General features: G+C 43.7%; 1 protein-coding gene and 1 long non-coding RNA gene across 3 annotated transcripts in view; one reads left to right on the top strand and one right to left on the bottom strand.

Moving 5' to 3' along the window:
• The window catches only part of LOC102501121 (uncharacterized), a 99,141-nt gene extending 75,976 nt beyond the window's left edge, over positions 1-23,165 (top strand). The window contains exon 7 of one of the 2 annotated variants that reach the window (XR_003547600.1): positions 22,805-23,165. This is a non-coding gene — a long non-coding RNA (uncharacterized LOC102501121). Of the gene's footprint in view, positions 1-21,725; positions 21,898-22,804 lie in introns of those variants that run through there. The other variant, XR_003547598.1, reaches the window with a different exon arrangement.
• The window catches only part of MTAP (methylthioadenosine phosphorylase), a 46,445-nt gene that overhangs the window by 18,153 nt on the left and 489 nt on the right, over positions 1-27,803 (bottom strand). Inside the window, exons 2-4 of the mRNA XM_006167019.3 lie at positions 21,216-21,302; positions 19,072-19,130; positions 17,462-17,629 (exon numbers count right to left, since the gene is read on the bottom strand). Of these exons, the coding sequence (XP_006167081.1) occupies positions 17,462-17,629; positions 19,072-19,130; positions 21,216-21,302 (314 nt within the window). The remainder of the gene's footprint in view (positions 1-17,461; positions 17,630-19,071; positions 19,131-21,215; positions 21,303-27,803) is intronic.

The raw sequence follows: 27,803 nt of genomic DNA on the forward strand, positions 1-27,803 counted from the left end.
AAATCTCCACTGGACAGCTGTTCCATCAACCTCAGAGTATCACATGGGGCTCAAATCAAACATATCCAAAAACTGCTTGAGAATGTCAAGCAGGGATATGTGCTAAGAAACTTCAAAGAAGAAACTACCCATTGAAGAGTAAAGGGGACAAAATTATGTGGCATACTGGGGCAAGAGAAATGAACTCAAGATAAATCAAAGAGAACACTGGGCACTTTCAGACACAGTGGGGGAAAAAAGCCCAGAAAAGACTGACTCATAAGTCCCGGCAGCTGGAAAAACATGCTGGTGTGTGCATGCATGAGCTGTTTCTTTCTATTTTTTAAATTTTTGCCAGAGGGCCCAGGTACTCACCAGAGGGACAGAGGGAGAGGGGAAAGTACCCCGTAATGAGGCGTGATTATTTATGCTGCAATCCCTGGCCTCCATTTTCCACACACACATATGCGTGGCATGTATTTCACATCCCTGGGGGTCGGGATGCAAATAATGTGCCAGCTACGTGGAATCTGGCTTTCTTAACCAACAGCCTCTGAGGACAGTCCAATCTGTTTTTTGAATCAAGACACTTGAACTAGCTTGAAGATCACTACATATTAATATTTTCCTCTGAGGAAATGTGGAGTTGCAAACAAATTGAAAGAGAAAAAAAAAAAAGAAAAAAAGAAAGCACCTGTTGTACAATATACCCCTGAGGTTTCAGGCTATAAAAAGCCCTAGCAAACAGAAATGTGAGTCAAATGAACGTGCTGGCAGAGGCAACATTGCTTGTAAGGAAGGAGGTTTGGGGAAGTGATTCTGCCCCTGTCACAATCTCTAAATAGTGATATCCATCGATAGAAAACAATTTAGTTTTCTATTTTATCTAAAAAAATTTAATCGATGGACCAGCAGTTAGCGTAATGGCTATGTCACTGAACTCCCATGTAGCTGTCCGCGGTCCAAGTCCTGGACCTGGTGGCTTAAACTCACACCATGTGTGTGTGTGTGCGTGCGTGCCCAAGATCCCGAGAGGAGAACAGAGGAGAAGGGATTGCAGCATGGCAATCTCTCCGGGGGGGTGGGGGGTGGTGGTGATTTCTTGCTTTTTGGGGTGGTGGTGATTTCTTGCTTTTTATGTCTCTGTCTGTCTCTGTCTTTCTGGTGAGTACACCTGCCCTATAGCAAACACCTCTCAAAAAAAAATTTTTATGGGAACCAGCAGTTAGCGTAATGGCTATGTCGCTGGACTCCCACGTAGTTAACCGCGGTTCGCGTCCCGGACCCGGTGGCTTAAAACTCACGCCGGGCGCGTGTGCATGCGTGCCCAAAATCCCGAGAGGAGAATGGAGGAGAAGGGATTGCGGCGTGACCATCCCCCTGGGGGGTGATTTCTCGCTTTCTGTCTCTCTGTCTCTCTCTGTCTGTCTGGCGAGCGCACGCGCCCTATAGCAAAAATCTCTCTCTCAAAGAAAAAAAATTTATTGCTACATAGTGATTATATGTATTTGTGGGTTACAGTGTGATTTCTCAGCACATGAGTATAATGTATAATGGTGAATCAGGGTAATTAGCATATTCATAATTTCAAACATTTATTTCTTTGTGTTGGGAACAGTTAAAATCTTCTTTTAGCTATTCTGATATTATTGCCAACTATAGTTACCCTATTGTGCTTTAGAACACTAGAACTTCTTCCTCTTATGTACTGTAATTTTGTATCCATCAACCAACGTCTCTATTCCCCCTCCTCCATAAGGCCAGCTTTTAAGCTTCCATGTATGTGTGAGAACAATGCAATTTTTCTATTTCTATGCCTGGTTTGTTTCATTTAACATAATACCCTCCAGGCTCATCCATGTTGCCTCAAGTGACAGGACTGAGTGCCAAGATATGGGATCAACCAGTCCATGAACAGATGAAGACAATGTGGTGGTGGTGTGTGTGTGTGTGTGTGTGTGTGTGTATAAAACAGAATAGTATTTAGTCATTAAAAAGAATGGGACAAGTTCAGTTTTTAAGAAAAAGAAAATTAAAACTAATAAAAAAACCCTCCTTTTCATTAAAGCCTGAGCTGTGAGGGAAAGCAAGGGTGGTCTGCATATCAGGTTTGTTGAGGGCAGATGGTGTGATGCTGTCACAGCCACTGTAACACCTGGAGATCCTACTGCTAGGGTTTACCCTACAAACTTGTTCATTCAGATCTAAGCATAGTGGTACAAGGGTGTTAAGAAGTCAGTTAATAGACACAGGAAACTTGGGCCGGCCCTAATCCCAGGTGGTTAAGGCAACCAGATTTCACATGGTTGACGGCATGCTTGAATCCTGGCCTCAGCAGCTTGAAAAACATGCCAGTGTATACCTGCATGCCCCAAATCCCCAAAATTGGAGACATAGAAGAGGATCAGCTTGTAGCATGAAAGTTTCAAATCCAGTGGCTTGAAAAACATGCCAGGCACGTGTGTTTGTATGCCCAAAATCCTGAGAGGAGAATGAAGTAAAAGGGTTGCAATCCCCTGTGAAAGGGTTAAATGTTCCCACAGGGCCTTAGGCATGAATAAGCTAGGCAAGAAGACTAACTTTTATCTCCCCATTAGCCTTGGATCCCAGCAGCAAACACAGACTCAATGTCTTTGGTGCCTTAGATGTTTTAATTAAAAAGACCCATCTTAAGAAAAAAAAGAAAGTAGACACAGGAAACTGAAAACAACCAAGTTTCACACCTGTAAGTCTGCTTAGGTAAATTACGTATCTGTTAGGCAGAACATGGTAGGTGTCTGGGTACAGAGGTGGAAAGCTAAGGCATGAGGTTAAAACAGAAAGCAGCAAATTGTGAAATAGTTCTTATATCAGCACATGTAGATTTGATTTGTTTGAAGTGCTGCACAGAATGTCATTAATGCTCACTTATTATTCAACAAGTGTAATTAAAAATGTTAGAGCCAATGTCCCTACACAAGCTCTCCTGTACATGTTATACATGGAAATAACCAACTCTGCAGAAGTAATAATTAATAGTTTATTTCTCAACACGAATATATGCGACAAGCCCGGAGAAAGGTAAATATGCCTTTCTTGGGGTGATCAGACACAGGGGTTCCTTTTTTTTTTGGTTTTGAGAGTGAGAGACAAGATTTGGAATTAATTAAAAAATTTGTCTCATTTGTCTGGCCCAAAAAGGCAAGACATCTGGAAGTGAGTGAGGCCTTGTAGGTCATAGGTGAGTTTTATAATTCTTAGGTTGGTGATTAGAAAGGAAGGTTTTAGTAAGGCATCAGCCAAGAGTTACTTTAACAGAGATAAGGGTGCTTTTATACATCACAAGATACTGTTCCAAAAATAGGATGTAGGAAGAGTCCTGTTATCAATGAGTCAAAAGGTCTGTTAATGCTTGTGGGTACAATACACCCATCACAAAGATCCTATGTCAGGGACAGGATGTAGGAAGAGTCCTGTTATCAGGTGGGTCAAAATGGTCTTTGTGGGTATGACTCACCAAGCGCTATGGAAGTGATTTTGGAAATAAGAAAAAGCAGTCAGACTTTTGTCTCCATGTTTTTCAAAAAACAACAAAAAAAAAACAAAAGAGACTGCTGGGTAAATAGAATACATGTTTTAAAGTTTTTTTTTTTTTTAAAGAGGTTTTTGCTATAGGACATCGGTGTGATCACCGGCCAGACAGAGACAGAGGGATAGAAAGCAAGAAATCACCCCCCAGGGGGGGATGGCCACGCCGCAATCCCTTCTCCTCCATTCTCCTCTCGGGATCTTGGCATGCACGCACACGTGCCCAGTGTGAGTTCTAAGCCACTGGGTCCGGGACTTGAACCGCGGATGACTACATGGGAGTCCAGCGACATAGCCATTACGTTAACTGCTGGTCCCATGTTTTAAAGTTTTGATGGGGGGGTCCAGCAGATAGCATGGTAGGTAGGGCACCCCCACATGGCTATGGCTTGAGTCTTGGACCTGGTAGCTTGCTTTCTCACTTTCCCTTTCTCTCTCTCTGGTCAAATTAAAAAATAATTATACCAAATGGAATTAAATAAATAAATAAATAAAATTTTAAGGAGTTTTGATAGTTATCACCCAATGTCCTTCAAAGAGCTGTAGTAAGGCACATACCTACCAAACATATAGGAGGGTTTTGCTTCTCACTATATACCCTTGAACACTATTTAAATTTTATTAGACGCACCTGTTTCTATTTTCTTTTTAGTTGCCAAAGGATGTTTACATTCACCAAAGACAAGAGAAAAGGTGACGGAGAAAGCACCCCCAAACGGGGCACTGTCATATCACAATCATTTCTCCATTTTTCCACCCTGTCAGGATTTTGGGCATGCATGTATATGCACCCAGGGTTTGTCAAGTCACCAGGGGCAGGATTTGAACCATACTCGGTCATGTGGGATCTGGTTCCCTTAATCACTAGGCCATGGGTCTGGTCCTACTAATTCCTAGTACTTTCGGACTTATAAATATGGCTCTACAGTATAACACAGATATACATGTTAGGTAATATTTTAGTTTTAGCATACCATGTTAAAATATCAAGTACAATTTAAAGAATAAGTATACAAAGGAGTGGAGATGGCAAAACAAAGATAAATAAATGATAAAGCCAAGCAACTAATAGGTTAGAATAAAAAGATGTTTAAATCATATACAATCCATGTGGTATCAAGGTTAATAGAATTAAAACTACACTTCCTAAATTTCTGGGTATGTATCTGTGTGAGATTCAGACATATGTATTTATTTATGCACAATGCTGTTGTAAGAATGTCTGTAAGTGAAGTGTGAAACCCTAGAAGATTTGGGGCATGGAGTCAAGGTACAAAAGGTTCTAATTTAGGAAAGAAGGTCAGCACCTGGCAAGGAAAAGAGAGGAGTGGGCATAAGGGAGCAACAGATTGGGAAGTGGAGGGAGTCTGTTCTAATAACCATAACAAGTAAAACATAAATTGGGACTGACATCATGAAGGTCCTCTAATTGCTTCAGTCTAATGAGTTCCCCAATTGATAGTACCACAAGAAAGGAAAAAATCGGGACCAGCAGTTAGTATAATGGCTATATCACTGGACTCCCATGTAGTTGACTGTGGTTCGAGTCCTGGACATGGTGACTTAAACTCATGCCAAACGCGCGTGTGTGTGTGCCCAAGATCCTGAGAGCAAAATGGAGGATAAGGGACTGCGGCGTGGCCATCCCCCCTGGGGGATGATTTCTCGCTTTCTATCTCTCTGTCTCTCTCTGTCTTTCTGGCGAGCGCACATGCCCTATAGCAAAAACCTCTCAAAAAAAAAAAAGGGAAAAAGAAAAAACCCTGTATTTTGGATGTTTGTCTCCCAATGAGGTAAGATGACTGCTCAATAAACAGGTTATATAGTTTTGCTTTCTTATTTTCTATTATTTTTCCTGAGGCCTTCCTAGATAAGTGAGCAATGGTCCACAGTGGTACAAGAACTGTAAGTAAAAGTGTCACAAGAACGAAAATTCTAGCTCTGACTTCTCATCTGTAAAACGAGATGACAAGATATGCAAGGGATGCCTCTTAGTGCCACATTAATTATCAGTGTTAGGAATACAGCATGGGCTATAAAACTACAGTTGTTTTACCACTGCCTTAGGCTGCTCACTCAGAAATATGCACACATACTGGTACACGTATCTAGAATTATCTACTTTTTCGCGCTTTTATTCTTAGGATTACAAACTGCAAAAGGGGAAGAGTAATTGGAAAGGCATATACATTTTAAAATTTACTAATGTGTTCAATGACCTTTTTTAAAAAAAGGTTGTAAGTAGATAACAGTTGTAACGTGATTTTTCAGCACATGACTATAATGTCCAATGATTAAATCATTAATATATCCATCATCTCAACCATTTGTAACATTATATACAGTTCAATTGATCACATTCTCCTCACTGAATTTTGTAACACTTGAGACGTTCCTTCTTCTTTATATTTTTTAAGTTCTTTTTTTTTTTTTTTTTTTCTTTTGGGTGCTTGTGCCGCCGGGCCCACCAAAGAGAGGTATAGCCTCAGTCTGCCAAGCAGCAAGGCAGGAAAAAAAGTGAGAAATCATTCTCCAGAGGTGATGGCCATGCTGCTATCCCTTCTCCTTTATTCTCCTCTCAGGATTTTGGGCATGCATACACAAATACCCAGCATGTTTTTCAAGCCATTATATCCAAGACTCGAACCACACCAATAGCTATGTGGGAACCAGCAGCCTTAACCTTCATACCATACACGGACCAGACACTGTTCCTTCTGTCTACAATTTTGATACCATTCATCGACATCCCTTTATTCCGTGCTTTCACTCTTCCACATCTTCCCTGGCCTCCAGTATTCACTCTTTATCTCTTATATTACATACCTCTATGAGGTCATTTTTTCCAGTTTCCACATATGAGGAAAAATACGTGGTAATTTTCTTTCTCTGCTTGGTTTATTTCATTTAACATAATGTCCTCCATGTTGACTTAATGAAATCAAATAACATGACTTCATCTTTTTAAATGCCTGCATAATATCCCATTGTGTACATCCAGTCTGTACCTTTTAAATGGGGAGTTCAATCCATTAACATCTAGGGTTATTATAAATAGAAGTTACTCATCATTTTTCTAGGTGTTTTCTAATGTATTTTTTGTTTCCTTTGTTTCCTTTTATTATTTATAATGTGGTTCAGCAATTTTGTGTATGTGTGGTGATAGGGTTTGATTTCTTTCTGTCTCTCATTTCTTAGTCTACCAGTACATTTTATATTTTCATGTCTTATTTCTTTATTTATTTAGGATGGTAGTTATTGCCCTTTTGCTTCCAAATGTAGGAATCCTTTAAGGACTTCTTATAAGGCTAATCTAGTGATAATAAATCCCCTTAGTTTTCGCTTGTCTAGGTAAGACTTTACTTTTCCCTCTGTTGCAAAGCATACATTTGCTAGGTTTAGTAATTGGCAGTTTTTCCTTTCTCTCTGTCTTTTTTATAATTTTGCTATAGGGCACATGCATTTGCCAGAGACAGAGACAGAGACAGAGAGAGAGAGAGAGAAATCACCCTTCCCCAGGAGATGGCCATGCCACAATCTCTTTAACTCTTCCTCTTCTTGGAATTTTGGGTAGGTATACACTCACAGCTGTTGTGTTTTCTACTGGATCCAGGATTTGAACCGTGTAGTTGGCCATGTGAGATTCAACTGCTTTAACCACCACACCATTGGCTCGCTCCCTCTTTCAGTATTTTGAATTCCATTCTCTTCAGCTCTGCGTACTTTCTGCTAAGAAATTCCTTGTTAGTCTGATTGGAATTCCATTATATATAACTTGGCATCTTACACTTGGTTGCTTTCAAATGTGTAGACATTATAATTATAATATGCCTCAGTGAGGAGAGGACCTCTTTGGGTTGAATGTGTGGATGTCTTTGGGCTTCTGTCTGGATGTGCGTATCTCTTCCAGTATTTGGGAAGTTTTCAGCTTATTAAATACATTTTCTGTTTCTGTCTCTGTGTATTTTCCTTCTGGCACCAGTATCCCATAAATCTAGCCTGTCTACTTTTTCTAATTCTTCTCTTTAACTGGATGATTTCAAAAAATTTCTTTCACACATCCTAGTATATATTTCTAGAAAAATCCATGTTTTGGTACTTTCGTTTTGAGTATCACAAACTGAAAAAGGGGTAGTTGGAAAGGCATGCACATTTTAAACTTCACTAATGTGTTGAATTTTTCTAAAAGCTTTATTTGATTTTATTTATTATTTTTATTTTTAATTAGCTATAGGGGACAAGCACTCACCAGAGACAGACAGATAGAGAGAAAGTGAGAAAGTAAGGGGCCAAGTCCAGGACTAGAACCACAGCCATTTGGGACTCCAGGATCTTAACCACCACGCCACTTGCCGGCCCTCAATTATTTTTTTAAAAAGAGTGCTAACCATCTCCACCAGCAATAGTTAGGTGAATGTTACTTCCCATGGTCTGTAATAGCTTTTGATAGAACAGTAAGAGCTCAATACTTTATAAATCTTTCATTTCAGAATTAATCCAGTGGTAACTTGACTTCATGTTCAGAAGAAAAGATGTGACTGCATAATGAACAAATTATATCAATTATAGGAAGAACTGCGTTCATCTGCACAAATAGCTAGTTAAGGAAGTCACTTCTCCCTTGGTTGTGCTATTAATTCAGAAGTCTGGGCATGAGCTGGTGCTGATCACGGCTGAGTCGCAGCTCCACAGATCAGATAACAGGCATAACAGGCCAAGCCCTTCTCGAGGGTAGCAGATGATTGGTTCCCAGCACTTGCATGACTGTTTTCATGGTTTGTTATATTTTCAGGGAATAATATGTCCTTGAGGGTAGCAGATGACTGGTTCCCAGCACTTGCATGACTGTGTTTATGGTTTGTTATATTTTCAGGGAATAATATGGAAATAGTTTAAAGGGAAGTGAAGTTGGAGAAGAGGAATGTGAAGCAAGAAACTGACACCAATGAGGGCAGTGGAGACAAGAGGGCATACAGGCTATAAAACAGCATAACTTGGAGACCTAGTGATGTTAAGGGTAACAGAGGCTAGTAACAATGACTGCTGATTGAACGTCAGAGTCTCAGTCTTACCAACTTGACAAATACAGAACTGAGGGCTCAGGGAATGGAGAAGGGGGAGGTGCAGCAGACAACCAGTAGAGATGATTTAATTTTGGATCGCATCATCTGAAGTATTTTTGGGACCTTGTTGTGTATCTAGTAGGTGACGTGAGCCTTGTAGGGAAGGGGAGAGCTGGCAGTACATGGACAAAGGGTCACTAAGGGGACAGGCTTTGGAAACTAACCTGAGTTAGAATCCCACGGTTCCACTTACTAGCAATGACTAGTACTTCTGGGCAGAAGTTTGCTCAACTGTAAACTGGGGAAAAGAGTGTTATATGAGCTAAATGGGACCAGCTGACTATGGCAGCTAGTAGGAAATCAAAAACTGGTAGCTTAGGGGGCCCAGCAGTTAGCGTAATGGCTATGTTGCTGGACTCCCATGTTGTTGACCGCGGTTCAAATCCTGGACCTGGAAGCTTAAACTCACGTCGGGCACATGTGTGTGTGAGCCCAAGATCCCAAGAGAAGAATGGAGAAGGGATTACAGAGTGGTCATCCCCCCTTGGGGGTGATTTCTCACCTTTTGTTTCTCTGTATCTCTCTGTTTTTCTGGCAAGCGCACGTGCCCTATAGCAAAAACCTCTCAAAAAAAAAAAAAAAAAAAAAAAGAAAAGAAAAAAAAAAGAAAAGAAAGAAAAAGAAATGGTCACGTAAATAATTTTTTTTTCTCCTTTAAAAAAAAACAAAAACTGGTAGCTTAGCATTGTTCAAATAGAACACATGATGATGAGGTAAGAATGGAACTAGGTAACACAGAGAACACAAGAAGGAGCTCCCTAAAGTCTTACTTTAAGGACAGCTGCAGGCAGGAAGACGACAAAGAAGAGATGCAAGTAAATAGTGAAAAGGAAGTTGAAGGAAGATGCTGACTTTCTGCCCAGTAGCTTCTGTTGTCTCTACAAAGATGGGGGTGACATTCTCAGCTAAGAGTGAGGAGAATGGGCAGGAAGCCATGAGGATAGCAAGCATGCAAAAGAGTGCTAACAGAAATGAGAAAAAAAGAGCCAAGTAAAGGCTGTTAATTCTTTACCATAAAACTCTATTTCTGGCCATCAGAATCAATCCTCTCTGTCCAAGAGAGAGAAAGAGATGGAGGATAACCGACACAGAGCCTTGGGGCCCAGTGTTTAACACCATGACACCATAGGGGAAGCCCGAGGCATAGCAGAAGGAAATGAACTGACATAATGGATCCTTCAGCACTGGGTGTTTACAGCGGGACTTTCCTGATGAGTAAGAATGCATAACAAAAGTACAAACAAACCTCTCCCAATTTTTGCAGCAAGAAAGTAAATTGGAGAAACAATCTAAAAAGGGAGGACACCAGCATTCTTATGCACCAATCCAACACCCTTATTTAGCTGATGAGGACACGAAGAGAAAAGGAATTCGGAAGCAGACCCAGGGAGAACACTGGACACCTCCTTTCCCAGCGGGGGCTGCTTTCACTGCATTCTTTAGGCCTCCAAGCACATCAGGCCAACATGTTAAACACGTTTTACAGAAACCACTTGGCATTAGAAATCACACCCTGCTTTCTTTAATCTTCATTCTTAGGTCATACATTTTTCAGTTATTTTTTTTTTAAAGTATTTATCTGAAATGGAAACATTCTGATAAAGGCCACCATTATGAAACTTACCCTTCTGGGACCAGCAGTTAGCTTAATGGCTATGTCGCTGGACTCCCATGTAGTCGACCGCGGTTCGAGTACTGGACCCAGTGGCTTAAACTACGTTAGGGATGTGTGCATGCGTGCCCAAGAGTGGAGAATGGAGGAGAAGGGATTGCGGCATAGCCACCACCCTGGGGGGTGGGGGTGGGGGTGATTTCTTGCTTTCTGTCTCTCTGGCAAGTGCACGTGCCCTATAGCAAAAACCTCTCAAAAAAAAAGAAACTTATCCTCCTTACGGATAGGTTTGTCAGATTCATCTGGAGATAGTTCTAAGCAGTATGGAAGAAATTCAATAGATCCTACTCATCTGGTCTTTTTTTTTTTTAAACTTAATATAATGTGAACATCTTTCCAGTTTATAGATCTGTTATTTCTTTTTATACTTGCATACTAAATATGGAGAATTGAATTCCTGTAATAATGAAAACCAACAGTAAAGAGAAAGAAAGGTCATGTATATAAATTACCAAAATCCTCTGACCATATGCCCTGCATGACATGCAGATAAGCAGTTTGGGGCAGAAAAAGGTGGTATTATCAATTCCTCCATAACATAAATGAATTTGTTGGGAACCAGCAGTTAGCGTAATGGCTATGTCACTGGACTCCCACGTAGTCAACCGCAGTTCGCATCCCGAACCCGGTGGCTTAAAACTCACACCGGGCGTGTGTGCGTGTGTGCCCAAGATCCCAAGAGGAGAATGGAGGAGAAGGGACTGCGGCGTGACCATGCCCCCCCTGGGAGGGGTGATTTTGCGCTTTCTGTCTCTATGTCTCTGGCGAGCGCACGTGCCCTATAGCAAAAACCTCTCCAAAAAAAAAAGAATTTGTAGAAGTATCTAACAAAAACTGGGTTATAAAATGGGGGGTGGGCAATGTACCACAAGGAAAACAGAAAGAGACAATGAAACGGCTCTTGCTTTGATAAAGGCAGCTAATGGGCAAACAGTCTTGCTTTGCTTCCAGTGGCAAAAATCTCAGAAATCACTCCTGCGCACCACAATATCAGGGATCACTGAAGTCTAGCTTTACAGTGAGGTGGGAAGCGGGAGCAGGAGAGGGCCAGGCCTTTAGCGGCAAGGATGATAGCAGAAACAAACCAAAACGAAGGCCAAGCAAATGCACAGTCACACTTCTACGCTTCTCCACGGCTCATCTTAGAATCTAGTTAGGCCACCATGGGGCCCTCACCAAGCCACAGGCAGGAAGACGGTATGCTAAATATCAAGGCTTCATAAAATACCCGTCACGAATCCTGCCGAGCTTGGAGGAGGAAGCTGTGTCTTTACAGTACTTGGTAGAAACAACTGTTACTACTGAAGAGGAGGAAATGATAGAGCCAATCGGCAGGTGAGGAACTGGTGGCTCTTCCAGCTGCTCCCTGACAATTGCAAATAGAAATGGAAGAAGATGCCAGGATGAAAGCCCACATAAAGCCCAACAGAGAAGTAATCTAAAAAGCCTAATTGGAACCCTGAAGAATAGCTAACTTTCAGAATGCTGTCTCTATTTCTTCTTTATTAAAAAAAAAAAAAAAAAAAAAGAAAAATTGCTAGAGGGTGAGCACGCCCTTGACCAGGTGAGAGAGAAAGAAAGTGAGAAAGCACCTTCCATGGGACATGGTCATACCACAATCTCTTCTCTTCCATTTTTACCCTCAGGATTTGGGGCATGCAACATACATGCCCGGTGTGCCTTTCAAGCCACTGCACAGCTAGCCGTGTGGGATCCAGCCACCTCCATACCTAGCCACCAGCTGGCGCACTCCTTTGTCACATGGCAAAGCTAGATTCTGGGGAGAGGAAGCTCCCTTATGGGGTCGTTTTCCTCCCCCTACTTGTGGAATACCCTGCCTTTGTTCCCCAAAAGTGGTACCATGACAGTCAGGTGTACCCTGTATATGCGAGGGTTACGTACCCTAGGAAAACAGCCTCAAAATTAGGAATCTTAGGAGTGTACACCTTATGAGATCATTCCGAAGTACAAATAGCCTGACAACTTTTTCTTAGGACAAAGGATTAAAAGTTTCCCCCAGTTCGAACGGACTATTTAATGACTGCCAAAAGATGGAACAAAACCTAGTCCCATCTATGTTGTATCCTCAATGACCAAATGACAATGGAGACCTACAAGGTAAAAAGACATGTATCAATCAAACCCAATGAAGAGGAAGTATAAGGCAATGAGGAACCTACTGTGGAGAAGCCTCCTTTAAGTTTATGGAATAAGTTCCTATTTTTGTGTATATTTTTAAACTGTATGTATTTATTCCATGAGTGAGAGAAACGGAAAAAAAAAAATAACACTGCGCATGGTCCTACACTGCCACCTACCGCGAGCCTCAGCCAGCCTGAATCTCGGCACACATGTGCCCTGCATACTCAGAAAGGTCTCTAGATATGAACTAGTAACCTTCTCGTGTGCGTTGAGTCCTGGACCTGGCAGCATGCTTTCTCTCTCTCCCTCTCTCTCTCTCTCTCGTGAGTGTATGTGCTCTGTAGCAAATTTAAAAATAATAACAATGATAAATAAAAATTAAATAATTCTTTAAAAAATATGCTATCAGTACAACAAACAGAGCATTACCCACAGGTGAAAAGTGCTGATTCTCCTCTATGAGGAGTTCAAACACACTCACAGTGACTCATTCAGATGCCCATGCCTGGTTAACTGGAAACCACACAGCCCAAGTAGGGACAGTATCATTTAGAAGATGCCAGCCGGCAGCAATATGCTGTTAAGTCACATAATATTAAAATTTCTAGTGGCCATGTTAAAAAAAGAAAGAAACAAGCAAAATTATCTTTAAATTTTATCTAACCTCATATATCCTAAATGTTATCACTGCAACATGTAATCAATAGAAAACTCTTAATTTTTATGCCAAATTATATTCCCTTTGGGATCCTTTTTGAAAAAATATGCTCAAGGGTATATGCACTTGCCAGAAAGACAGAGAAAGGAAGAGAAAGCATCTCTCTAGGGAATGGTCATGCCATAATCCCTTCTCTTCCATCTTTCTCCTTTGGGGATTTTGAGCACATGCACACACACACCTAGCATATTTCTCATCTCTACGTCTGGGACTCCAACTGTGCTATCAGCCACTTGGGATCTGGCTCCCTTAACGACTAAGTCACAGGCTGGCCCAAGATCCTCCTTTTCAGAAAGTCTTTCTGCTGTAGTTACCAAGTGGTATTAACTACTCGATCCCTCGGGGCAACACACCTACACTTACAATAACGGCACCTAGCTATTGAGCATGTAACAAGTGTTACATCCCATGAGAGACAACTGATAGGACACTGAACTTAAAAAAAAAAATTTAAGAAGACACATTAGGGGACTAACAGATGGTGGGTGTAATGGTTACTTGCTGGACTCCTCTATAGTCAACTGCGGTTCGGGTCCTGGACCTGGTGGCTTAAAACTCACACCAGGTGCATGTGTGTGCGTGCCCAAAAATCCCAGAAGGAAAATGGAGAAGGGATTGTAGCATGGCCATCCCCTGGGGTGATTTCTCACTTTCTGTCTGTTTCTCCCTGTCTCTCCCGAGAGCACATACACCCTATAGTAAAAATCTCTCAAAAGTAAAAACTTGAAAAAAAAAAAAAAAAAAAAGACAGGTTAGGGTCAGCCTATGGCATGGTGGTTCAAGTGGCTGGATCCCACACAGCAGGCCATAAAGTGTGAGTCCCTTGGAAAAGCATGCTGGGTGAAAATCCCGTAAGGAGGAAGACATCCAGAAGGGACTGCAGTGTGGCCAAGTCCCGGGGACTGCTTTCTCAGTTTCTTCTCTCTAGCCAGTGAATGTGCCCTGTGGCAAACATTTACAAATAAATAAATAAATAAAAAGAAGGCAGGGTATCCACCTGGCTTATAAAAAGAAAAGAGATACCAGAAGATCTTAGGATTACATGGCTAAGACAAGCCCCAAAAGAATGAACCCTGGTTTGATGGCAACAGCTATTCTCTTTCTAATCACCATCTTTCTGGCCCAGTTGCTTTCTGGAAAGAGGCAGTGTGTGAAATGTCTGCATCTCCTACATGAGAAAGTGACCGGGGCTGCAACAGCATATACAGTTACACCACTTAAGAAACAAATTAATCCCAGGCTCAGTGCCCCATTTAGACGTTTCTCCTTTTCTTTTCAGTATCACCTACAATACTTTATAAATCCTGATCACTCTATATGGAGTTTTGTAATCTGCTTTATTGGTTGATTGATTTTTAAGATAATTATTTTACTTAATTTATTATCGTGATTACTTGTTTTAATTTGACCAGAGAAGAGACAGAGAAAAAGGGGCAGTAGGAAAGCAAGCCTCCAGGTCCAGGATTCGAACCATGGTCACCTATGTAGGAGTCCAGCGCCCCAACCACTACACCATCTGTTGGCCCTGTAATCTGCTTTATTAAGCAGTTATATTACAATCATGTTCTTGAGTCATTATCTCTAAACACATGGGCTTTGAAAGCTGTAGAGCTTGACCAACGAGCTGCTTTAAACACAACCTCAGGACTTCCCCAGCCTGCAAACGACTAGTCTTCAGTCACTCAAACATGGACAGGGTAGTGGGCCAGGCACTGCTGTGGGTATTGGGGATAGAGTGCCAACAGGACAGAGTGGGTCTTTGCCCTCACATTTCTCTAGAAGCAGATAATTAATACATAACATCTAATATAAATAAGTGATAGTAAAAAAGGCAGAGTGACATGGACAGAGTAGTGGGCCAGGCACTGCTGTGGGTACTGGGGATAGGGTACAGGACAGAGTGGGTCTTTGCCCTCACATTTCTCTAGAAGCAGATAATTAATACATAACATCTAATATAAATAAGTGATAGTAAAAAAGGCAGAGTGAGGGGCATATAACAATTTTTCCTTGAGAGATTTTTGCTATATAGGGTGTGTGTGCTCACCAGAGACAGAAAGCGAGAAACCCCCCCCCCCCCCAAAAGGGGTATGGCCATGCCATCTCTTCTCCTCCATTCTCCTCTCAGGATTTTGGGCATGCATGCACATGCACTGAACATAAGGTTTAAGCCCACGGGTCCGGGACTAGAACCATGGTTGACTACATGGGAGTCCAGCGATATAACCATTATGCTATCTGCTGGTCCCAGGAACATGTAACAATTTCAGTCTACCTCATTATTTACTGGGTTGAACCACAAAGTTGCTGATGTTCGACCATTTCCAATCTGCAGAATGGGCAATTCCCTGTGGCTCAACCTAATAATCCCATCCTATCAGGAAACAATCCAAATTGCTTCTGATGGGCTCAGCCATGGGGGCACAAGTGTAAGGGCACTGTTGCATGGTGGCGTGAGGTTGCAGTTTCTGGCCCAACGCGAACAGGCCAGATGCAGTGGCTTGTGCCCGTGGTCTTAGACGAACAGGAGGCTGGGGCAAGAAGTACACAACATGCCATGTGGCAAGACTCTTGTCAAAAATACCACCACCTCCCACTAAAAAAAAAAAAAAAAAGTTTGCAGTGGGCCAGAATTATAATGAATTCCTGAGAGAGAAGACAAACAGCGCTGGACTGGACAACTCCCTCCCACAGCAGAAGAGGCCCGTGGGTACAGCAGGCCCAGAGATAACAGATGGAAGGGGCAGAGGGGCTGAAGGGATAGTCTGGGTGCCTGGATGAGGCGCTGCGGTAGGAGCCACCACATGGTTTAACTCTGGGGTCCTCCTCCCACCTCTTCTAGTCCAAGCGGCCCCTGCCTCCGCCCACAGCACGCTCAGAGACAGTTACTGCTCCAGGAACAGGGCGGGGGTGGTTCTAGGAAGCTACTGGTTTCCCTCATGATTTCTTCAGCTACTTCTAAAGACAAAAAAGGCCCAGGAACTTGGCAGTTTATTATTGCTAAACTTTTTAGGTTGAAAAACAAAAACAAAACCTTTCATTATATACGACTTGTACATTTTAATTAACAAAAAAAGTCCCAGGACCCAAACCACATGATCCAGATGTAACATGCTTCCGGATATGATTCAGAAAGAGTCTTGCCAAGGATTCTGATCGGGCTTCCAGAGCTAACTACCAGTTTACAGCAAACATGGGACAGAGGAAGATACCAAATAACACTTAATGACAGCATCAGTAAAGTCAGACGGGGGCGATACCACAGAACAAAAGAAAAAGGGAAAAAGGGGCTGGGAACCCCAAATTAGCATGTTCGTTATGCTCACATGTACAGCAAGGAAATCCTCTCTGGACTCCTGTTTGAACAAATCAACAGTTAAAAACAAAATTCATAAGATACTAGGAAGGGAACCAGCAGTTAGCGTAATGGCTATGTCACTGGACTCCCACGACCACGGTTCGTGTCCTGGACCCGGTGGCTTAAAACTCACGCCAGGCGCGTGTTCGTGCATGCCCAGGATCCTGAGAGGAGAATGGAGGAGAAGGGATTGTGGCGTGACCATCCCCTCTGGGGGGTGATTTCTATGTCTCTCTTTCTGGCGTGCGCACATGCCCTATAGCAAAACCTCTCCAAAAAAAAAAAAAGAAAAGATACTAGGGCAAAGGAAAATACTGCCTTGACACCTATTTATTTATTATTTATTTATTTCATGAGAGAAAGGGAGAGACCAGAAGGGACCATTCTCCATGGGGAGAGGGAGTTGCTTTTTCCTCTCCTCTAATGGGTAAGCACTTGTGCCCTCTAACAAAACAAAACAATAACAACAAAAAGCAAAAAGGTGCGATGGACTATTATCCAGTCTTAAAAAAGAAGACAATCCTGTCATGTGTAACAACATGGATGAACCTGGAGGACATTAGCTTAAGTGAAATAACCCAGGCAGAGAAAGACAAATACATGAAGTCCTCACGCGTGGACTCTAAAAGGGTTGAAGTCACAGAGCAGAGAGTAGAACAGAGGTTTCCAGAGCTTGGGGGTAGGGGTGGTAGGAGATACTCATGAAGAGATACAAAATTCTAGTGAAATAAGAGGAAAAATTTTTTTTGAGCTTTACTGTACAGCATGGTGATTATAATTAACACTTAAAGCCAGCCTGTGGCCCTGTGCGCCCTTCACCCCACTCCCAGTCCCACATATCAGCCCCCGCGGTGGGAGCGACCAGTTATGAGGAACCTAAGGTGTTACAGATGACTGCTCACCTGTCAATGAATTGGTCAATAATGACAATATCGCCGGGCTGGATCTCCTCCCTCAAGGAGCCGCAAGCTGTGGTCACAATGACATGCGTACATCCCTCTTCCTTCAGAGCCCAGATGTTGGCCTGGTAGTTGACTTTTGAAGGCATGATGGTGTGCTGCCTCCCGTGCCTGAGGAAGGAGGATAGAACGAGTGATTAAGCATTTTATGCTGTTAAAAAAGAAAATTCATCTACAGCATGTGTTACAGCTCTTTTCAGCCAAGCACTTCTCTCTCCCTCACTCTCTCTCTGGTGAGTGCACGTGCCCTAGAGGGAAGAAAACAAAACCAAACATCGAAATAATCTGCATATAACCGCAGACAAACATAGCATATTAGGGATTATATGAGGTTTATAAGAACCCGAGTTCAGAAGGTGGGGAGGGGAGTTCACAAATGCCCAGAAAGTATATTCCAAGTTTGGTCTGCAAAACTCTGATTAGATTTTTTCAAAAGAAATGTAAAAAGCAAAAGTAGTTAAGAACCACTGTTTTAGGGGTCAGACACATCACACTGGGGTACACGGGCTTACTTCAAGAGAAGAATACAAGCCCAGGGTTGTCCTATACACTGCTTTCTTGTAGGGCCTGGAAAAAAATGACCCACCACAGACCAATAAAGACGTTCACCTGACACCCCTCCCAGGAGACCACTTAGTTTTACTTCATTCTGAAAAGCTACTTCCGTTTCTTTATACAGTGATATAAAACCCAGAGCAGAAAACCCAGCAAGCTGAGCTAAACTCACAACCCACAGAAATGGTGCGGTAATGTGTGCTATCCGAACCAGCTGAATTTGTGGTAATCTGTATATGCTCAAAGAAAAGTACTACATGCAGTCTGACTAATTTCTAACTATGAGCTAAACAAGACTTGCCTTTCTATAGTATGGAGGGTTAGCCTTGTCAAAGCAACAAGGGTATGGATATAAGTAACCCAGTTTAGGGGCCCTAAACCCACTCTCCCCAAACATACAACTACTCCTACACGAACGAAGTACTGTTTTTCATTATCTTGATATTTACAAGGGAAAAATAAGAGACAAGAGAAAGCATGTCTTTTTGCAGCTAGAACTGAAACCAGAGTTTCAATTTGAGATTATTTCTTTCAGGGGAGACCTGATCTTTGACCTCTGAAGTTGATGTCACTTGTCCCAAACTACAGGTAGTAAAAAAATAAAGGTGGCTAAAATACTCGAGCCTCAACACATTAAAAACTCCCACTTAGGGACCAGCAGTTAGCGTAATGGCTATGTCACTGGACTCCCACGCAGTCGACTGTGGTTCGGGTCCCGGACCCGGAGGCTTAAACTCACACTGGGTGCATGTGCGTGCGTGCCCAAGATCCTGAGAGGAGAAGGGATTGCAGTGTGGCCATCCCCCCTGGGGGGTGATTTTTCGCTTTCTGTCTCTCTCTCTGTCTGGCGAGCGCACGCGCCCTATAGCAAAAACCTCTCCAAAAAAAAAAAAAAAAACCCAAAAAACCTCCCACCTACATAATTACTCTTTTCAGAATCTAAGCTTAATTTAAATCTTCTTTGAGAAATAATATTTGAAAAGCTTAAAATCCCTTACCTGGCAAGCAGGACACAATCAACGTTCTTTATCTTCCCCAAAATGAGGGCATCGGATGGCTGTACACAACGAAAAGTGGTTACACCTCAGTGATTTAAACCCCTCCCCCACAAATAAACAATGGAAAAGCGGTTACATGAACTACTGAACACAGACAGATTGACGGAAGCTTGGAGTGTGAAGATAAGCTTAGGGAAGAGTCTACATCCGACTGATCGCATAAATTCAATATTTACTGAGCCCTCTACAGGCTGAGTCACGAGACTCTGCAGGTGGCCTCAGGTGCCTGCGTAGATACAATTTAAATAAGATCTCTCTGTAAACAGCACCCTAGAAACTGATGGTTAACTGACCAAATGTGTCAGTGGTGTTTGGCAGATTCAAGAGCAGGTTTCAGAGTGACAGGCAGAAGGGCTAGGAGGTCACTGCCATGGATTTAAGAACTTGGAGCCAAATGATCTGCGCTAGCCAGGTCTGCAAGAGCCAGGGGGTAACGTGAGGTGGCAGGGAGAGGGGCCTTAGAACCAAGGAGGTTGAGAGAACACAAGGCTAAGAAATGAGCTGGGATGACGGCAGGACTTGGAGGACACAAGGTCCATCTAAGGCTTTAGCTGAAAAAGAGGGCTTAGCTGGGATGGTCAGGTACAAAGATCGTCACAGGAGGGGGAGAACAACAGTGCCTGAAGTGGCAATATAGCATTAGAAGGTCTAGGCCAGGTGACACTGGGGCTTGGAGAATAAGCAGCTTCCCTTGAAAAAGAACTCTCTCTTAGGACCAGCAGTTGGCGTAATGGCTGTCACTGGACTCCCATGTAGTCGACCACAGTTCGAGTCCCGGCCCTGGTGGCTTAAACTCACACTGGACGCGTATGCGTGCATGCCCAAGATCCCGAGAGAATGGAGAAGGGATTGCGGCATGGCCATCCCAATCACAAAAAGCGAGTGATTTCTCGCTTTTTGTCTCTCTCTGGTTTTCTGGCGAGCGCACACGCCCTAAAGCAAAAAACTCAAAAAGAAAGAAAGAAAGAAAAAAAGGGACTTTCTCATTTCCAATTCAGTCAAGCATTTGATACTTGGGCCCATTAGTCATCAGCTGCTCCCCCAAATTAGTGTGGTGTGAGCATCTGCTGGCTCCAAATGAGAAGCTGATTTGAATGCAGATTTGAATAGTACAGTTACTAGGGGTGATGTGGGTGCCTATCTTCTAGCAATACAAATTGAGAAATTGTTGTACACAAAGCCATGTTCTTAAAACAGAAGTTGGAGGTATCCTTATGAATAACTAGCTGAGGAACCCAGTGGCAGGACTTTTCTGCCTAGAACAGACAGCCCTGTGCTGCCAAAATCAAAGCTTTTTTTTTTTTTTTTTTTTTTTTGGTTTGTATGTTTGTTTTAGAGAGAGAGAGAGAGAGATCATCCCCCAGGAGCGATGTCACACCACAATCCCTTCTCTCTCTCTTTTTTTTTTTTGGGTAGAGATTTTTGCCTGGGGGTGCATGTACTCACTGGAGAGAGAGACAGAGACAGTGAGGGGGAAAGTGAGAAATCACCCCCTGGGGGGATGGTCATATTGCAATCCCTTCTACTCCATTCTTCTCCTGGGATCTTAGGCACGTATACACATGCTCCAGTGATTTTCGAGCCACCGGGTCTGGGACTCAAACCGCAGCTGGACATGAGGGAGTCCAACAATGTAACTGCTATGCCATCTGCTGGCCCCCCCTTTTCCTCTATTTTGCTGTAGGGAATTTGGGTAGGCATGTACACACACCTAGTATGATATATATACATATATATATTTCTTTTTCTTTTTTCTTTTTGGAGATTTTTGTCATAGGGTACATGTGCTTGCCAGAGAGGCAGAGAGAAAAAGCAAAAAATCACCCCCAGGGGAGAAAGCCATGTCATAATCCCTTCTCTTCCATTCTCCTCTTGGGATCCTGGGCATGCATGCACACGTGCCAGGTATGGAGTTTCAAGCTGCTGGGTCTGGGACTCAAACTTGAGTTGACAGCATGAAAGTCCAGTGTCTTAACCACTATACCACCTGCAGGACCCCCATTTTTTTATTTTTTCACTTCGAAATCAAGCCAACAAAGAGAAATGGAAAAGCTAACATGTCTCCAGTAATTGGATATTAATACCTTGCCAAAAGGAGTATCCACATATTTTTCAGTTCTTCCTTCTAAAATTTCTGGATCATCCAGACCTGTCCCACCAATTATTCCAATCTAAGAAAGAAAAAGAGGGACAAAAAATTATCATAGTTCATCATTTTTCATCAAAAACAAAAGCATTATTTTAAACAAATTTATTTTTAATAGTGTTTTTCTCCATTCCTCCTAAGCCCTAATTATTTTTAAAAATCTAGAAATTACTGACAAAAAAACCCAGCAAATATTTAAAGGCTGTCTATAAAAATAAAACACTTGAAGGTGTTCTATATTCCAGAGATAACTAAAGTGTAGGTCACCTTTTTGGATTCTATCACATTTATTTCTGACTATCTGAATTAGAACTAAATTGCAAAGCAAGTTTATACATTTCTGTAACTATAAATAAGTAATTCAAAGGTAGGCGTACTTTTTTTTTTTTTTTCAAGACCAAGCATCATACTGCATCTCTCTGATTATCTTGAAAACCCTTGCCCTCAGGGACTAGAGCGAGCTAAAGAAACCTGGTCCTGGGCCAGCCCAGAGCACAGAAGTAACTCAGCTGGACGTACATGGGAAGGGATGAGAGTCTGCACCCAGCGCCCTCCCTGAACACACCTGCAGTTGCCATGACCACACCGGCTGAGACTAGGGGCGGCAGGCTGTGAAGACCCTGCTGGGAGTTGCACCAATCCCCTCCCTCTCCTTGCTTCCCTCAAGAAATAAATAAACTTTAAGGGGAAAAAAAAAAGGGACCAGCAGATGGCGTAAAGACTGTGTCATTGGACTCCCGCATGGCTGACCTCCGTTCGAGTTCCAGACCGGGTGACTTCAAACTCACACCAGCCGCATGTGCATGTGTGCACCAAATCCCGACAGGAGAATGCAGCAGGAGGAGCAGAAGGGACTGCGGTGTGGCCACCTCCTCTGGGGAGTGATTTCTCACTTTGTCTCTCCGGCGAGTGCATGCACCCTATAGCAGAAATCTCTCTAACACAACAAACAAAAACCTAGTGTTATCCTCTAAGTGTTCACCTGACATGGTAGCTATTGTCACTTCAGTAAAATTTCTACTAAATAAAAAGAAGAAAGCAGCTTTTGGAGAAAAATTCCTGAGTTAAGAATTAATCAAACATCTAAACTCAGTACATTTTCAGGTCAAGTTAACACAAGTTGATTTATATCAGCATGTGAGAAGATGGTTAAATCCATAGCGCTCAATTTCCTGAACAAACAAAACAAAACAAAACAACAAAAGAAGAACACAAGGACAGTTTATCAAGATTTTCCTGAAGAACTTTGCTGGTTTCCGACAAGTTTACATAATGTCAAGTGTCCTTGTAATTTCCCAAAGCGGCTAAGTCAGTTTTTGACGTTGTTGCCACCTTGTGGCACATTACTGAAACTACAGCAGGCTATAGATTGCAGGTCAATTAACGTTAGTAAGTGAAGACTAACCAATGTCATACTTTTCAAAAATCAACATGTGTTCACTTAAATCAATATATTTAAATCATGCTAGTTTGATATAAATTAATTTCTTTCCTTTTTTTCCCCCACAATCCTAACCCTTCCTCTAGCCTGGCTTCTCCATTTTCTCTCATCTCACGAACCTCTGAAGCACCACAACTCACTGGAGGCTGGTGAATGGCCCAGCTCATGTTTTCATCCTGGTCAGAAATGAACCGCTGGCTCTGAAACTACTCACAGCCCACTCTTTAGGGTCCCAGCTATGAAAACTGGCTTTTTAACTTATTATCATGTAGACTTGGCTGATTCTGGATATTCCCTGGGCCATGGGATCTCGGACTCTGATTTCAACATTGAGCTCTCAGGTCCATTTACACAAAACACACCTGACTTTGTTCTGGAGCTACCGTCTCAGTCTAGGAGCTAGTCCAGCATGGCAACAGGTTAAGAAAAGCTAGCCAGGGCCATCAGGGGGCATGCAGGTTAAGGCTCTGGATCCCACTTGGCCAACTGAGCAGTTTGAGTCCTGGACCTGGTGGCTTGGAAATCACACCAGGTGTGTGTGCGTGCGTGTCCAAACTCCTGAGAGGAGAAGGGACTGTGGTGCGGCCATCCTCACTGAGGGTTGATGTCTCACTTCCCTCCGTTTCTCTCTAGTGAGCTGAGTGCATGTACCCGATAGTGAAAACCAAGAAGGAAAAAAAAAAAAAAATTCTAACCAGATGGCCTGCTGACATGCAGCTCACCCCCAGCAGCCTGAAGCTTCAGTCTACACCACAGGCTGCACAATGACCCTGCGACTCAGTCCTCAGCAAGGACTGTGCAGTACTGGACATGGAAGCAAGAGGAGTGGCTACTGTCTGCAGAAAGGCTGGGATGGGATCTTCAAAAACCTCATCCAGTCATCCAACTGGCTCTGGCTGTTTATGGAAATCACATCTTGCAAAGATTACAGGGAGAAATGTAACGATTGAATCCTGCTGCACACACCAGAGAACTGGACCTCTAAAATGGAGACCAGGAAAGCCAAGATGTGGCCAATGTCGCCACCTGCTGGCACTACAGCAAAGTACAACTGGGATAGACAGCCCAACTGTCCACAGGCCAGAGCCTCTAGGTTGAACAATCTGTACCCGTCTTGGTAATCAAGTACACCTGAGTATTTACCTGCCACAGGCACTTATTAAGTCCATCAGTGGCCTACTCATTTCATCATCACAAACACCCAACAGACAGGCCTTTCATATTAACACCCATTTTACAAATGATGAAAAGCACAAAAATGAAAAAGCTTGTCCAATAAATCCTAAGAAGCAAAGTTGGGATAGGAACCCAGGTCTTGGGGGCTTACTCACTAGGAAGTGCTGTCTCCCAGTGTCAGCTGGAGTCCTTTACAGCATTAGACCTTACTGGAAATGTTTTATTGTCTCCACGTCATTCGGAGACCGATGCTCACAGCGGTTAAGTTCTTGGCCAAGGCCACCGAGCAAGCACAGAAACTGAGTCTGGCCACCCGAGCGAGCCATCTCAGAGGGGAGGACCTTGTCTATGATCTCGTTCAAAGGTAGGAAACAAGAATGAGACTTACCAGGCCTTCTGGGCTAGAAGCAGGAAATGTGTTTAAGGCCTGAGATGGAATTTCTGCCTCATCAAAACGTCTTCATTATACAAAATATCAGTCTGAAACAGGGACTCCTCTGGTCAGTCAAGTCGTTGTCAGTTTTTAACAGCTGGTCGTTCATCCCATGTTTCTCCCATGACGGATGACAGATCACTGGGCTAATCTCAGAGAGAGGAGGGTCTGACTTCCTCTTTAGACTAGGAAAGCCTTATCTCCAAAGCTCGATTTACTTGGTCAGAACGGCTACCTGCATCGAGGCTGGAAGGGTTCATACTAAGCCCTGCCCTGTGTCTTTCTCTCCTGGGACCTGGTCCTGAGAAATGTCACTACCTCACTGTGTTTCAGGAACCTCTTGCGATCGCTCTGCTACGTGGACACACTGCATTAAATCCAGCACCCTAATCTCAAAACACTGTAACCCTGAGCAGTTGAGACCAGTTCGTGCCAGGCAGACTGAGTCTGCCTTTGAGTGCCTCAAGCTCGTGACGAGGTGAAACAGCCAGAGCCCGGGTCGGCACTGTCCCTGATCTGAGCACTTCTACCCTTCAGCTCTGGTTGCCAATAACTACTGTGGCAAGCAGACAGAAGCTGTCATTATTGAGCAACCTGGACCCTGCAAAATCCTGGAAGCCCAGCTACATGGAGACTTGGTCAAAGGTCTCAGCCCGGGAGGTCTTTCCAAGCCTGCATGATGGCCGTAGGCCCATGGGGCTAGCTGGTGACTCCATCTTTGACAAGACATCCCCCTCTGCAAGCCACCCTTGTAGGTGAAGGTTATGGTTGAACTGTGTCCTCCTAAATTCATACGTTGAGTCCTAACCTGTGGCACCTCAGAGTGTGCTGATGAGGACGCAGTGGCGCTGGGCTGAGGCGTCTCTCAGCTCCACAGCAATTTCCTCCCCTGGGAGCTGCAGCACCACTTCCCTGCTCATTCAGCTGAACCGCTGTTTAAGTGACCAGATGAAACTGGCAGCGAATCAGGCATCTGCCACCTGCCAGCGACATTCATGGGGCCCGGACACACAGATGTGTGGCCTACACTCATTCCTAGGTGGGATGCGGTGGGCTCTGGGGTGGCTGCCTTATGCTTGCACCTACACCCCCTCTTCCTTAAGGCTGGGTCACCTCTTCTACTCACACAATGAAACAGGGCCCAGAGGCCACACTTCTGGTTTCACAAGTGCCTGCTATCTAGCTGGTAGAAGGCCAGGCTTGAGGCCCTGTTCTGTCATTATATAGGTCCAGTTGTGGGAATTCTGGACACCTTAGCACACCTTCCTGGGCCTCAGTTTTATGTCTGCAGAAAGAGGTGTATGCGGCTATATGGTCTTGAAAGACATTCCAGCTCCACCATTCTATGATTTGGGGGTAGGATGTGGTTTTCCTCAGCCTTGTTTGCTCCGGACACTGGCACCTGTGTTTTCTACGTAGGCTGTTACTGCCTTAGCAATCTGCGGAGATGGTGCTGGCATCATGGATTCTCAACAGCGAAGCGGCCATGTCTTCTTTTTTTTTTTTTTGGAGAGGTTTTCGCTATAGGGCACGTACGCTCGCCAGACAGAGAGAGACAGAGAGACAGAAAGCGAGAAATCACCCCCCAGGGGGGATGGTCACGCCGCAATCCCTTCTCCTCCATTCTCCTCTCAGGATCTTGGGCACACACGCACACAGCGTGAGTGTTAAGCCACCGGGTCCGGGACACGAACCGCGGTCGACTATGTGGGAGTCCAGCGACATAGCCATTACACTAACTGCTGGTTCCCAAGCGGCCATGTCTTCTAAACTCAAAGAGATCAGCAGGCAGTCTTATGCCATTCGTACCCTGTTTAAATCCAGCAGCTTGCCAAGACCAAAAATATGCATCATCCAATATTTACATCAAGGCTCTAATCACGTTGCCCATTCTGCACTTTAAATGCACCACATTAATTTTACAAGGAAATCAAGTGGCAGGGAAAATGCTCTCCAGATTAAAGTGAGGCTATTTTAAACATAACCCCACTCTGTTTTTAACACTAGTCTAGTGTTTTCCTGTAAGGAAAAGGTGAAAAGTTGTGGCCTAGTAATGATACCTTACATAATACTCTAATTGTTGACGAAAAGATCATTCCAAACTGCTTATTTATTTTTAATTGGCTATAGGGTGTGTGTGCATGCTAGAGAGAGAGAGAGGGAAGGAATGTGAGAAAACACTTCCCCCATAGGGGGTGACCACACCTGAGGCAATCCCTTCTCCTCCATTTTCCTCTGGGGATTTTGGGTACAAACACACACGTGCCTGGTGTGTTTCTTCAAGCAGGGTCTGGGACTTGAACCACATAGTTGGCCGTGTGGGCTTCAGCCATCTTCACTACCACCACCACACCACCTAGTTTGCCCCAAGATAATTCAAAAGTAATCCCAGTATCCCCCCCCACACACACACACTCTTAGAAGCACTCCCATTTAATAAATGTCAACTATATGCAATACAGGCATCAGAATTCTACCCCCTTCCAGTAAACTCTACAGAAAACCCCCAGCTTTATAGACAGGTGCCCAAGGGGACTCATTTTGCACGTGAGTTCCATGCAAACCATTTCTATCTTGTTCCCTGCTGGCATGGGAGAGGCATTCTATAAATATTTGCTGAATGCAAGATTCTTTCCAAACTGGCAAAGACATTTCATGTCTAATTCCGACTGCAACACCCCCACCCTGGCTCTCATCACAAGTGGCTCAGTAAAAGCTGAGAGGCCCTAATAAACTAGTCACTCTGGCTGATACGCTGACACCCAGATTTGCCTTTTCCCTGGAGATCTGCACCCAGTGTAGAAAATCAAGAAGATGTTTGGAGAAGGCCTCCCACCTTCCATTCTGTCGGTCAAAAATGTCTAAAAATCAAACAAGTTAATGTGTTCCTAACCAATAATAAACAGCCGAGATGATGAGATGAGGTCTTATGTTATATCAGTCCATCCTCAGGCACTGTAATTCTACCCTCCTGTCTCTGGAGACAACAGCCAAGAAAGGAGTGTTTAAAGACCCAGAGAAGCTGGCTGCAACCCTCAGAACTCAGAGCGCTAGGGCCAAAGCTTCCCACCACACCAAGATCCCTTGTGAGGAGGTCTCTGAGGACCTAGGGTACAAGGAGACTGAGCTCCCACTCTCAAGGTTGCAAACAAAGCCGTTTCAAGCCAGAGGCCTGCAACCTGGGAGTGGTCCTGCGGAAGGAACCCTGTACCCTGTACTCCTCTCCGTGTGTTTAAAAAGTCTCAGAATCCCCACAGCACTGCACCGCAGTAAACTTCAGCTCTGAGAAGGCGTTAAGTTGGAAGGAAAAGGAAGCCGGAAGCTCCCAAAAGAGCGTGTACGCAGTTCTGCCACGTGGGCCGGGGACAGTGAGCGCAGTCAGAGAGGAAGCGCGAGTCCCGCAAGACACAGGAGCGGGTGCCAGCGGCCGCAGGAATCCAGCCACCTGGGGCACCCGCTAGCGCCTGCCAGGCCCA

The sequence above is a fragment of the Tupaia chinensis genome, unplaced genomic scaffold, assembly GCF_000334495.1.
Source record: "Tupaia chinensis unplaced genomic scaffold, TupChi_1.0 Scaffold144450_1, whole genome shotgun sequence".
In the NCBI taxonomy this organism is placed as follows: Eukaryota; Metazoa; Chordata; class Mammalia; order Scandentia; family Tupaiidae; genus Tupaia; species Tupaia belangeri.